This window comes from Molothrus aeneus, chromosome 10 (genome assembly GCF_037042795.1).
Source record: "Molothrus aeneus isolate 106 chromosome 10, BPBGC_Maene_1.0, whole genome shotgun sequence".
In the NCBI taxonomy this organism is placed as follows: Eukaryota; Metazoa; Chordata; class Aves; order Passeriformes; family Icteridae; genus Molothrus; species Molothrus aeneus.
In genome coordinates this window covers 6,324,917-6,337,754 of record NC_089655.1, presented here as the reverse complement: position 1 = coordinate 6,337,754, position 12,838 = coordinate 6,324,917, and the positions used below count along the sequence as shown (strand labels likewise).

Below are 12,838 nucleotides of genomic sequence, written 5' to 3'. Positions count from 1 at the left end.
CCATGTTTGAAAATCTCCTTCAAATGTCTACAGACACAGGACATCTGGAGCTTGCTGCTGCACTCACTGGCCTTCAGAGGTGTTTCTCACAGCTCCCACTTAGTGGGGCAGAGCTGCTGCTCATTGTTACAGCTGGAGACACCCTCACCAGATGGACGCTGGGTTTCATTCAGTGCAGAAGTGAAACTGCACTTGGTTACCAACAGCTGGCAATAACCTCCTCCAGAAGTTTGTAGAGACACAGAGGTAAAATCCCACCATGCCATAGAGCAAATGCAATGCAATCAGACACCTCCCAAAGGCAGGGACATCTCCCCAGGGACAAGTGGGTACTGCAAGAAACTTGTGAGTCCTTGGAACCCAGGCCACTGACAACACACACTCACCAACACAAGCTTCAGCAGCCAAGGCTGGCATTTTTCAACACCAAAAAGAACTTACCTAAATAGAGGGGAAAACAGCCCCAGGACTTGACAATAAAAGCACAAATAGGTTACATTTAATTTGTGGCAATTTTTTGTGTGGTGAAAACAATGCAATAAGAAAGCTTACTCTAGAGGAACAGACTGGGACTGGAGCAGCTGTAAGGATCAAACACATCAATCCCAAGCAGAAGGAATCTATTAAGATGTCAGTTTGTCCAGATGAAATTGGAGATGCTGCTATAAAACCAGATAAATTTAACAAATAGATCTGCCTTCACATGTATAAAGGCTACTAAACTGAAGTTCTTAGTACAAATTGCATTTATTATATCTCATGCCTTGTAAAGATTAGTTCTTTTTTTCTTAAGGGACACAAATCTCTTATACTTTAGTAGCTACAACCTCACTGACTGCTTCTCACAAATAAACTGCCTGTTATAAAGTACATTGATTTTAAAAATGGACTGTTGCTTCTACAGTGAAATTAAAATACCAAAATCAAGTCTGTAGAGATCAATTATCCCAGTACAACTTGTTGAATACTTATAAAGACCATTATATCCTCAAATATAATCCCCTAACTCAGAAAATAATACAAGAGATTTGCTTTGGTTTTGTCACTAACAAACCAGAGCATTTGAGAACAGAACAGAACCAGACTGGCACACCTTAATGAACTCCTAAAGATCAACACCTACCTCAGAAAAAATTTGGGCTAGTAATTAATTGACCTGTCTGGCCATTCTCTAAAAGAAAATGGCAAATTTCTTTTTAAAAAAGTGAGAAATCTATCTCAGGGACCAGCGCAGTGATTTGTAAAATCAATCCAAAAGCACCTCCCCAAACAAACTTACACAGACACTGAAAAGCACAGTGAGGGATGAGGAGAAAATAACCTTCCAGACTCACAGGTTAAAATCATCACACATGAAGAGCCCCAGGACATATCACACACACGTGAGGAGCTGAAAGGAACAGATTGAGGCACCACTCCCATGCAGGAGAATGCAACAGCCTCTTGAGGGTTCCCTAGGGAAAGGGCTGAATTTCGAGTGCAACTGGAGCTTGGGTCAAAATGCTTTTACTCCACTGACATTCTCTGCCTTCCAGCCCTAGCAAGGCTCTCTGCTCAGTGTCCCGTGCTCTCTGGCTGTCTCTCAGCTCCTGGAAAATTTCCCTGATAAAAGTCCAGACAGTTGCCATTTTTCCCCTCTTGAAATGGCTCAAGTTCTTCCTGTATTATGTTGCCAACTCCACAATGAGCCTGAGACAAGTACATAACACACAAAGCTTTCTGCCTCCTTGTTGCCTGCCCACCTCTAACCCTTGTGAGCAGAACTCATCCAACAGACACAGGTGACAGAACAGGGCAAGTTCTCCCCAGTGCCACTCACTGTGCTATTTCCTACCTCTCTCACTCCTTCCAAGGGACTGGGCAGCCCACCTGAGCAGAGATTGCTTTTCCCCACATTCTGCACACAGCCTGGACAACAATCCTTTCAGAAAACAGAATTAAACCTAACAGCAAACACACACACGTTGGAACACTTCCCATATTCACATATCAGAATGCAGAATTATCTGCCAAGATCCCAGGCACAGAACACCCATATCTCTGTGCCTATAAGCCAGAGAAGCCATGAAATGCAGTGCTCAGAGAGCCCTGAGCTCAGCCAGGCTGCCCTTACCTGGGATCATGGCACTCGCACACTGGAGCCGGGTCCCGGTTGCTCAGGGGTAAATAATTAAAGAACTCTCGGAGGTTCAGCAGAGCATCGATGTCATTCTCAAAGGCTCTGTGTGCAACTCCTGCACAGACACAGCACAGCAGGTATGGAAATATTGTACAAGCTTTCCTTCCCAAACTGATACCAATAAAGATAGAAACAAGCAACAGCAGGACTCTTTAAACTTGAGCTGTTAACAATCAGGAACATTAAGCCACCAAATCTGACCAGCTGAAAATATCTAGAAAACACGTGCTGTGTCAAACTTCCTCCAGAACAGGTCTGCGTTGTTGACCTCATATTTAAAATAATGTGAAGTGGTTTATCAGCTGGCACAGCCCTACCTGACTCCAGCCTTCTGGAATTCTGTGCTGCACCCAAGTGTTGGACTACAAGTGCTTTTTATAAAAGGGCTGGATCTGGGCAGCATCTGTGTGTGTGGTTTTGGTTCATCATCAGCTCAGTTCACACAAAACTTGAGATCCTACAGTCATTCGAGTCTTTAGAAGATTCATGACTCACAGACGTTTTCACAGAGGGGAAAAGAGGGAAGAAGTGCTTCAGCTCACATGCACTTGGTTTGTAGTTAAACAGTTCAGTCAATCACATTAGTGAGCAAACAAGGGACTGCTGAGAATCTTTCAACCCATGCAAATGTCTGGACAATAAAAAACCCCACCCCAGGCTGACTTCACTAAGCCCTACTCCCTGACAGTATTCCCACTTCTAGCATCTTTTGTGGGTTTGCTACTTTCTCTTCCAAATCCCAGAACTCTCCCACATTCCCACTCTTCCTTTGTGTTCTGTTACTAAATAGGAGCTGTAGGAAAGCAGATGCAGAGTCAGATCCTGTGCTTAGGCAGAGCTTTGTCCCTTAGACTCATCTGGATTGGCCAATGGACCGTCCAGCCAGAACTACTCATTTACTTTGAGCACAATTAGCATGTTCAGTAAAGCCCCCAGCTCTCACCAGACACTGCAGTGTGTGTCTTTGCACCCCCAAGCTGCTCCTGGGTGACATCTTCATTGGTCACAGACTTCACCACGTCAGGCCCAGTGATGAATAGGTAGGATGTGTCCTGGGGGAAAGGGAAAAGCAGAAACAGTGAATGCCAGTGCCAAGCTGCAAAAGCACCTAAGGAACAGCCACAGCCTCTAGAGACTTCCCTTAAAATAAGAAGAGGGACAAATTTCTTTAAAAGGCTGCATTGCATTAAAAATCCACTGAAAATGCAATTGTCCACAAGTTATCTGGGAAAGTTTTTCTCAACTTTTCATGCAAAATATAAATCCAAAGCAGGAGATCATCTTGGAAAATACCCATTCCCATATGGTCACTTAGTGTGTGATCAATGTCACCAGCAGCAGCTCAGGACAAACCCTTACCTTCACCATGAATGTGAAATCAGTTAAGGCAGGAGAATACACGGCCCCACCAGCACAAGGACCCATGATAAGGGAGATTTGGGGAACGACACCAGAACACAAAACATTTCTCTGGAATAGGAAAAAAAAAAATGGTTTTACCAAAGAAATGTGTCTTTAAATCTGTGCCCAGATTCTGCAAGAATTCACCGTCACAAACAGGACTGCTTTATCTACTGGCAGACAAAGATCTGGAGAGAATCTTTTGATGCAAATTGAACCAAAATGAGTTTCTTATTTCTGTTCCCATACAGCTGATTCCCTATGCCATGCAATGACTGCAAAGGAGATACCATGAGCCACCTCAACAGATGCTGCCAGGGAAAAACCTGCAGTGAGGCTGCAGTGGGAAGGAGTGGATGTCCCTGACATTTGAATGTGTAGGTACACTGTGCTCAGAGGTAGAAGCAAGCTTACTGACCAGCTGAGGGAGGGACTTTTTTAAAATCAGGTTTCTGCACTGGCTTGAAGTTTACACAAAGGTGAATGGTTGCCATCCAGCATGGATGGTGTGTTGTTCAAAAATCCACTTACACTGCTTGGTGCTCAAGTGGGTCACAACAACTTACTGTAACTGTTCCTCCCAGACTGCACCACCCCAAAACCTGGCAGCATCTGACTGACCTGACATCCCACCAGCTTTCCTACTGAAAGGACAGTGTTCTGTGCACGCAATTTGATGCAAAGTACTTTAGCAGCATATAAAAGAATGTCATTTCTGTGAAAAAATGAGCAGCAGTGCACCTTGGGGAAAAATTTTTGTATTAACCACAAAAATCCTCTAGGACATAAAACTTTCACCAGAGCAATCAACACTGGACATCCCCATTCTCACTACACATTGGATTACAGAGCTCAGCATGACCCTTGTTTAAGACATGGGTACATTTGTCCAAAGCCAAGAAAAGAACCAAAGTCTGAGTCTTATTATCCTTTTATGCTTTGGCTGTAACAGAACAATGACCTTAACATCTACTTACAAACACCCACTTGCATGTTGTGCCCACCTTTGAGGATGCCAAACTCCCTGTCCATCCAGCAGCCTACTCACCAAAAAGATGTCTGCATAGCCTGCCAAGGACTCCACTCCCTCCTGGATACGAGCTCCTCCTGAGTCATTCAGCCCAATCACGGGGGCTCCAACCATGGCAGCTTGATCCATGATCTAGTGATGAACACAAACTCCTCAGTACTGACCCAGCTAAGCTGAACCCCAAAAAAATATCTGCCTTCCCAGTTGGGCATCTCCACACTCAGCACTGGATTTGGATAATGCAGTGTGAGTGACACAGTCCCAGGAGACCCTGTGCAGCTGAGGTCTCCCCCTGTTCACAAGGGGCCTCAACTGCACCTCAAACATCCCCTCAGTGAGGTCTCATCTACTCCTCAAAGTTTGTTGCAGTGGTGGCTGTGGAATCTCTCTAAGCTATATATTCTAATGCTTGATTACCCTTTTTAGAACTGCTCTGGGAGGACTAAATTACATCTTTGCTCCAGAAATTTAAACATTACATTTGTCTTGATACACAGCATTGAGGGAGAGCAATTAGCTATTCTTGGCCTTTACTTTTGGGAACATTCAAGTACCTCAAATCTCTTTTCAGTCTTCATATTCCTCTTCATGTTTCTAGGCTAAGCACCATCAATTCAGTCCCACATCCTGTTTTCTAGGGCTCTGATCATTTTGGTTATTTGCCTCAAGATCATACACAATACTATAACAGAGCCTTAAGTAGGAGGACTCAATTCCTTACATTCCTTGCACAAAATATTCCTGATTATTGAATTCCACTAAAATGTCTGCCATTTTCATAACACTACAGCACTGGCACATTATGTTAAGATCTGTTTTAACCTCAAGATCTGCTTTAGCTCCTAAATAATTTTTGTAAAACATCACTTAATCCCCATTTTGAATTTTGATGTTGCTTTTCCCAGTCCTTTCAATCATTGTAATAAAATTATTTCAGACAATCTTTAACTTGTTAAGTGATTTACAATTCCAGTCCCATCTTTCAGAGTGCTTGTAGCATCAACCTTGAATTTTATATTACCTAGAAACACAGAAACTACACTTGGTGCCACTCAAGTCAGTGGGCAGGAGACCCAAAACTCCAGCACAAACAGGAGCTGGTGGTAACTACTTCTGTACAGTCCTAGAATTCCCTGTTCTGCTGTTTTCCAGGGACCTGTATATGGATTTTTTCCCCAAGGCTCTTCCAAGTTCTTCCTAAAACACTGACAAAGACTGAGCCCCAAAGCAACTCATTCCCCTAGAGCCTTCCAGCTTTGGAGCCCACCAAGAACAGCACCAATCCCAACCCACATTTTTTCTAGCTCTGTGATCAGACCCTGCTGCTTTAGAAAGAAGAGATCAAAGGAAACCCACAGAAAGCATCCCATCATTCCAGTGCCATTCCATCCCTCCCCAGTACAGACACCACAAAGCTCCAGTGTCAAAGGGTAATTCAAGTCCTTCCCAATATCAAGACCAGGTAAAACCAAATAGTTGTTATTGAGCCCAAAGTCTTCATGTTTTCTACTTTATACCCACACACTCCTGAGGAGCCTATGGCAAGGAGTAGTTATTTCCACAGCATAAAATGCCTTGTGCCTTTCCACAGCAAAAATCTTGTTTCTGATTCCATGGCAAGAAAATTCAGGAAGATTTCGCAGTTCACACCACTCAACACTCACCCATGAAAGAGTTCTTGTCTGCCCAGTCCTGGGATTCAAAAACCCTTCTCACAAGACAAGCAGACAAACAGGAATAAATAGCCACAAGTGTTTGATAAGAGAAACTCTCAGGGTCAAGGTGACCTCAAAGTTGTAAAACTGTTTATCCTCAGCCTGTTTACTTGTTACATTTGCTTTCTTTTTAAATATTACACACTTTCACAGCACACTGTTTAGAGGAAAAAGCTTCTCTGAATTCATTCCTCTTTTCTCCAGTGGACAACGAGTAGGTAATTTATATTTGTACTTGGCAAGTCTCTCACCCTTTGCAGCAGAGTAGAAGATTTAACTTAATGTAACAAAGTGTGCATTACCTGGAAAAGCTCACTCACACTCAGAAAGTTCCCAGAGGCACCACTCTCAGGCATGGCACACGTCAGAGCCCACTAAAGCCAGTCACCAAACATTTTCTCCAAAGTCATTATCACAACAGACAGAAAAAAAAATGCTGACAATTTTTTTGGTTTTCTTCCGTGCCGCATTACCTTGCAGATCTTCTGGGCATGAGCTCCAGATAAACTGCCTCCAAATACAGTAAAATCCTGAAAATACAGCAAATTTTCAGATTAGGGAAAGAATAATTTCAGTAAAATGTTGTCAATTATTGGTAGTAAACAACATAATCCTGCAGTGCTCTATATTTGGTATGCTACTTCAAAACAACTGACTCCCTCAGTGCAGCCTGCAGATGATCCCAGCTCCATACAAGCATCCTTCACAAGGAGGAAACACAAACCTGGACACACATCACCATTCTAGACTCATGAGTTATGTCCCAAGTCTTACTCCCAAAGAAGCCCCAAAAATTGAGTGGACAGAGACAGCGTGGCTATGACTAACATTTGAACCAAAAAGGTTCAGCATCTCGGGAGGCAGCTCAATTTGGAGGGAAAAGGTCTTTAAATATAAAAAGGGAGGGGTGTATCATGAAGGGGCACTCTTCAATTCTACTAATACAAAACTGCCCCCTACTTGTGTTCTAAAATGAAGGTTTGTGTTTGGCTCCTCTCCACATGTTCAAGCCCATGTAACAGTGACTCTCCTTGGAAGGAGCACACATCCAAGACAAAAAAGGCAGAGTCTATGCCTTGCTCCAAGGTAACACAGCAACAGCCACTTTGGCCATGACAGCAAATGGAACAAAGGCTACTTTGTGGCCCAGAACAGAGCAGCACTTACTAATGATCTGAAAGAAAGCCTTTCACAGTGAGTGACCAAGATAAGTCTCTACCTAAGATGTTTCCTCTGAAATACTTTTATTTTAATATAAAAAATATATTTTAACATAAAAAGTATATTTTATCTATTTATATGCTATCTATCACAAGCTTTTTTGCTTTTTCTTGTCTGAGGCTGCCCTGCTTCCTCCCACAGGTACATTGCTACCTGGCCACACTGAACTATTGTGAACTTATCCTTTGAAATAAGTTCACACTACTTAAAAACAAGTAAAACTTTACCTGACTGAAAACATAAGCTAGTCTGCCATTAATCCGTCCACGGCCAGTCACCACACTGTCACCAGGATACTGCATTAAAAACAGACAAATGAATTGAAAATGCAACAAATGATGTCTACTAAAATTTCCACAAACTCCTACTAAGACAAAGCAAAGACTGATTTCCTGGGAGGTCTCATCTTCCATGTCTGCAGTGGGGGCTCCACAAAGATTTTCCCCAGCTGTGAAAAGGAAACCTTAGAGGTAATATCACATATTCACTATGTATTAGAGCAAAGATCATGGAACTTCCCTTCAAATTTAGAAGATCTGAAATTAAGACAAATCATGCCCTCAGAGATAGGATAGGATGTACCTTTTATCAGGACTAGCTGATGTTTTTGAAAGAATGGACATAGTGCACAAACCTCTGAGGTGTTGATACAGGATGAAAAACAATCCTGGACAGATCCAAAAATATAATTACAGCCACCTCAAATACTTGAACTTGACCTGTTCCATTTTTCACCCTGTAAATAAGGGAAGAAAGAACTGGCCAACGAAATGGAGCCTGTGAGTCTTAAAATGTGCTTCATCTTTCTAATAAAAAATATATATAGAAGTCTTTCAAGACAACAGTAGGAAAGGAACTTTGCTGGGTTGTCAGTAAAAAAGGGAATTTCAGGCACTGAAGTGCTTCTTGTTGTTTGGTATTAAAATGAAAAAAAAAAAAGGAAGGAAAAAAGGGAAGTGTGTGCTGCAGGGACGCTCTAAGGAGCACTCATGCCCAGGAGGTCTGCTGTCAGGAAGGTCACACTTGCCTGGTGCCTTTTCTCATGCTCACACACAGCACTGCTCTCAGCCCCTGGCACACAGAACAGCAGCACACACCTGTACTTCAGCCACTGCCACGTGAAGGTGACTCCCAAAAGCCCCAGCAGCCCACAGAGCAGCCTGGATGTGAGCACAAGACCTACCCTACCCTCAGAAAGTTCCAGGGACTCTGAGAAATTCAATGCTAAACTAATATTCCAGCTCAGTGGCCACAGTTAGGTCATCTGTTGTGAAACTGTGCTCTGTAAACACAATCTGCAGCTCACTGAAGGGTGAATTCTGAAGCACAAGGGAAAAAATTAACTCTCTTGTCACACTCAGGACTCTGCTGCCCCTCCTATTTTCAGAAATAGCAATTTGTTATCAAGAGTGTGAGATGCAGCATGGAGTAACTCAATGAGAGGCAACTCGAGCTGTTATTTGAGTTTGCTGGGAAACAGAGTAAGAAAACACAAAGGAGAGAAGATGTTTGCTCTGCTATTCCCTGAGAGGGGAGGAGGTCTAACACAACATCCTTCCCAGCACCAAGTGTCATCAGCCTCCCATCTGACCCAACAAACAAATCCTTCACCTTTGCCACTCCCAGCACCTCTGCTGGAACCCTGCTGTCCCCTCCCTCATTCACAACCTGAAGGACTCAAACCCAATGAAGTGGTTTAAGAGCTGCACAAACAGAAGTTGTAGTCACTGTGTGCAGCACAGGGCACACACAGAGCTCCTCACCCTACACCAACAACCCACAGCAAACAGCCTTTGGCTACAGGAAGCGAACAGGCACACCAGCACCAGGCACTGATCCCAGCAGCTCATTGGTGTCTTCTCCCAAAGCACAGCAGAACACTTTTCCCAGGTAGAACATTATCAGGCATCAACATTATGGTGAGAGACTTTGGGGGGCACAGATTTTCCCTGTGTGTGTGGAACCCCCTGTACCATGTTGGTTTAGGATACATGGCCACAGAGCCACAAAGTGCCTTAGCAAGCAGGGTGCAAATGGCTGACTGAGCAGTACAAATGCTGGGACTTCCAAACATCCAGATCAGATTGTAAAGCCCTCAAGGATTTTATGACTGTAGTTTGGCAGGCTATATAAATCTATATATAGATCTATATAAATATAGATCTGAGTTGTTTCATCCAATAACTCTAATCCTACCTGTAGGGAAACAGAAATATCTACCTTGATTTTCTCCTCATATCTGATCTGATTGACGAAATTGCACCAACAAAGCTCTGCAGCCTCCTCTACTGTTTAAAATGCAAATCTAAGACAATTCCCAGGAAGGTATTTGAACCAAACAGGTGAACTTATAAAAAAGGTATCAAGTTTAGACAACAGAAACCTCTGTAAGGTATTAAATGGAAACTGAGAGTAATGAGAGCAAATTTACAAAACAAAATTATAGATAAAGAGAAAACAAATAGTAAAAATCACATGTGAACAGAAGAGCCCATTTTCAACCAGTGGGCTAGCTGCACAGCAGAGGACACTGAAACAAGAGTTATATGAAATGAAACTACCTTATTCTTACTAGAGTCCATCCCAAAGTCAGTACATCTGTGCTCCACAAACATGTCATATTCATCAAAACTGTCGGGGTCCAACAGCAGCAGAATTCGTTCCCTTGCTGTCAGCTTTCCCTAAAACAGAGCAAGCAACAATTAACAGAGCAAGCAACAATTAACAGAGCCATCAGGTGATTCTGGCTGTTTGCTGACCCCCAGCAGATGCAGCTTAATCAAGCAGAACCTCACCTGATCTGTTACACAGCGTCCATTAAGCAACTGCAGGCCCCCAAATCTGCAAATAGCCTGTGCAGTGATTATCCTCCTCAAAAACAAACCTCATGCAAGCCAGATTCTGAAAAGAAGGCTGACTGTTGGAGCAGCACTACCACAGGAGAAAGGAAACAATCTCAGAGACTTTTCAACAGGATACAAATGCATCACAGCTATTTTTGCCTACACATTTAAATTAAGGCCTTTTTTCTATTCTTAACCAGGGAACCCTTCCACAGCTAGACCGGTCCTCCCCAATAGCTCAGGGTTCAATTCACTGCACTCAAATATTATTTGATTGCAGTAAATAAGAGAGAAGGAAGTGTGACAGCCTGCAGGGATCTCCTGACAAAATCCTTCTGGCCTTTCCTGCTGGACACTGTTACAGGCAAAAGTAGGGTAACAGTGAAATGGCCAAGAACAAGAACAGAATACATTGACTAGATACACATGTCCCTTGCTCAGTGTTATGTAGTAAAAAATGACTGCAAAGTTCTTTATATCTTAACCTACCAAACAAATCTGTTCTTTCCAACCATGGTAAGCATCTGTCTGCAAAGGGCAGGGCACGTGGGTTGTCTCCTTTAGGGGATGACATGACCCTGCATCAACATGACATTGTAACACAGCTCAGCTTCTACAAAACATCTGACCAGTAGGCCAAAAAGCTCATGAAAAGCAGGAAATGCAGGAAAGCCTAATGTAAGCCAAAGTTTTAGTTTATATAAAACATAAGCTGTTCGAGGCCCTAGACATGCAGAAGTGCTTGTATATTGGTGTGTCAGTGTCCTGAACGTAACTCAGCCAGACTGAACTCTCTTCAGATGTTGTATAACTGGGGAGGGACACTGCTGACAGGCAGAGTGATCACTGAGGAAGCCTTCATGGGAACCGCCATTCCCACCCCCTGGATGCCTACAAACCATCTTGCACTACACTGAAAAGGTCTCCCAGCAAGAAGCAATAAAGAGAAACAGGAAACCTCTGCTGTCACCCCCATCAGCACTGCCTACGTTCTGAACGACAGGGGCAGGAGACTAAAAACCCACCTGTTGTCATCCCTCCCACCTGTCTTTTCCTCTGCCTTATTTCCACTCTTCTAACTCTTTGCTCTCATCTCAGAGATCAGCTTAAATTTGCAACAGAGGAGTAAAGATGAAGCTGTTGCTCAGAAGTGTTAAGCAACCTAGAATTGACTTACCATTGACAGGCAGAAGTTGCAACTTCTGTCTACACTACCTCTCATACATTTTGCAGCCAAACTCGGTAACCACTCTGAAGTAAAGGAATTAGTAAAGCAATTGTTCTTTTTTCTACCCAGAGTAACAGGCAATGCAGTCTTAAGCGCTGCTTGAAGAAACTTTCCCGCAAAGGGGCGTCTGCAGGTGCCACGCGAAGCCGCGAGTCCCCAGAGCCGAGCAGAGCCCACCGTGCACGGCCTGCCCTCCCCGGCCAGCGTGCGCCCGGCGGCAGCGGGACAGGGCTTTGTGCTGGGCTCACCCGCTTGTGCTGGGCGTCGATGCGGGCCTGGCCGCCGCCGAGCAGCGCGGCTCGGCGCTTCTCCTCGATGCGCTGGGGCACAGGGGGCGGGCGGGCCCCCGAGGCGGCGCGGCCCCGGCACAAGCCCAGCGCCCGCCGCAGCACCCGCACGGCCGCCATGTCCCCGCGCTGCGCCTGCGCGCCCGCCCCGCCCCGGCCCCGCGCCCGCTCCGCCGCCCGGGTGTCCCGGCTACGGCAGGGGCGGTGCGGGGCACAGGGCTCCGGGAGGCTCGGGCGGGGCCGCTGCAGCACCGGGCCCGGCGCAGGCCGCTGAACGAGCCCAGCCCTCCGCGGCCAGATTGTTCATCGCTGTTGTCTGCGCGCAGAGACCAGCGGGAAAATGCATCAGCTTTTCCCCCTTTCCTGCGTGGCGGAGAGATTTGTGGCGCTTCAGAAGCGGGGAAGGCAAGCAGAGGTGTCAGCTCGCAAGATTAGCTGTCCTCTCTTTGTTTCAAATGCCAGAAAGTATTTGTTAGGAAACAGTCCCTGTGACACACCAGCACCGATTCCGTGCGCCTCCTATGAAGAGGCACTGGCTCTTTTCACGGCACGCTTTCGGACTGATGAGGCAAATCGAGACCCCTTAAGAAGGGAGTGGGTCGGGATGTGCGGGGAATACGCAGCGCGCACAGCGAGTGCCCGAGCTGCAGTGTACCCGCAATCCAGAGATCTGATGTCATCGCCTCCCAGGCAGTTTCTCAGTGTGCAGGCGCAGCCATCTGTGCAGCAGATCATTTGTTACCCCTGTAGGCCACCTCCGACACCGACCACCAACAAACCACCGCCGGTTCCAAGTAGGGCGAGGTGAGTATTGCCTAAGTGTGCACATACCACACATGAAATGCACGAGCATGGCCCTGTAGATACCACAGGTCTGAGGAATCTCCAAGAACGGAAATTCTTGGATTACATAGCATGTACAAGCTGCTGTATG

At 45.1% G+C, this 12,838-nt stretch overlaps 1 protein-coding gene across 3 annotated transcripts in view; it reads right to left on the bottom strand.

The window, feature by feature from the left end:
- The window catches only part of PCCB (propionyl-CoA carboxylase subunit beta), a 32,359-nt gene extending 20,335 nt beyond the window's left edge, over nt 1–12,024 (bottom strand). For all 3 annotated transcript variants that reach the window (XM_066556796.1, XM_066556795.1, XM_066556794.1), the window contains exons 1-8: nt 11,866–12,024; nt 10,108–10,227; nt 7,774–7,842; nt 6,799–6,855; nt 4,629–4,742; nt 3,539–3,649; nt 3,123–3,231; nt 2,114–2,234 (exon numbers count right to left, since the gene is read on the bottom strand). In XM_066556796.1, coding sequence (XP_066412893.1) covers nt 2,114–2,234; nt 3,123–3,231; nt 3,539–3,649; nt 4,629–4,742; nt 6,799–6,855; nt 7,774–7,842; nt 10,108–10,227; nt 11,866–12,024 — 860 coding nt within the window. The remainder of the gene's footprint in view (nt 1–2,113; nt 2,235–3,122; nt 3,232–3,538; nt 3,650–4,628; nt 4,743–6,798; nt 6,856–7,773; nt 7,843–10,107; nt 10,228–11,865) is intronic.
- Nucleotides 12,025–12,838: the final 814 nt, after the last annotated feature.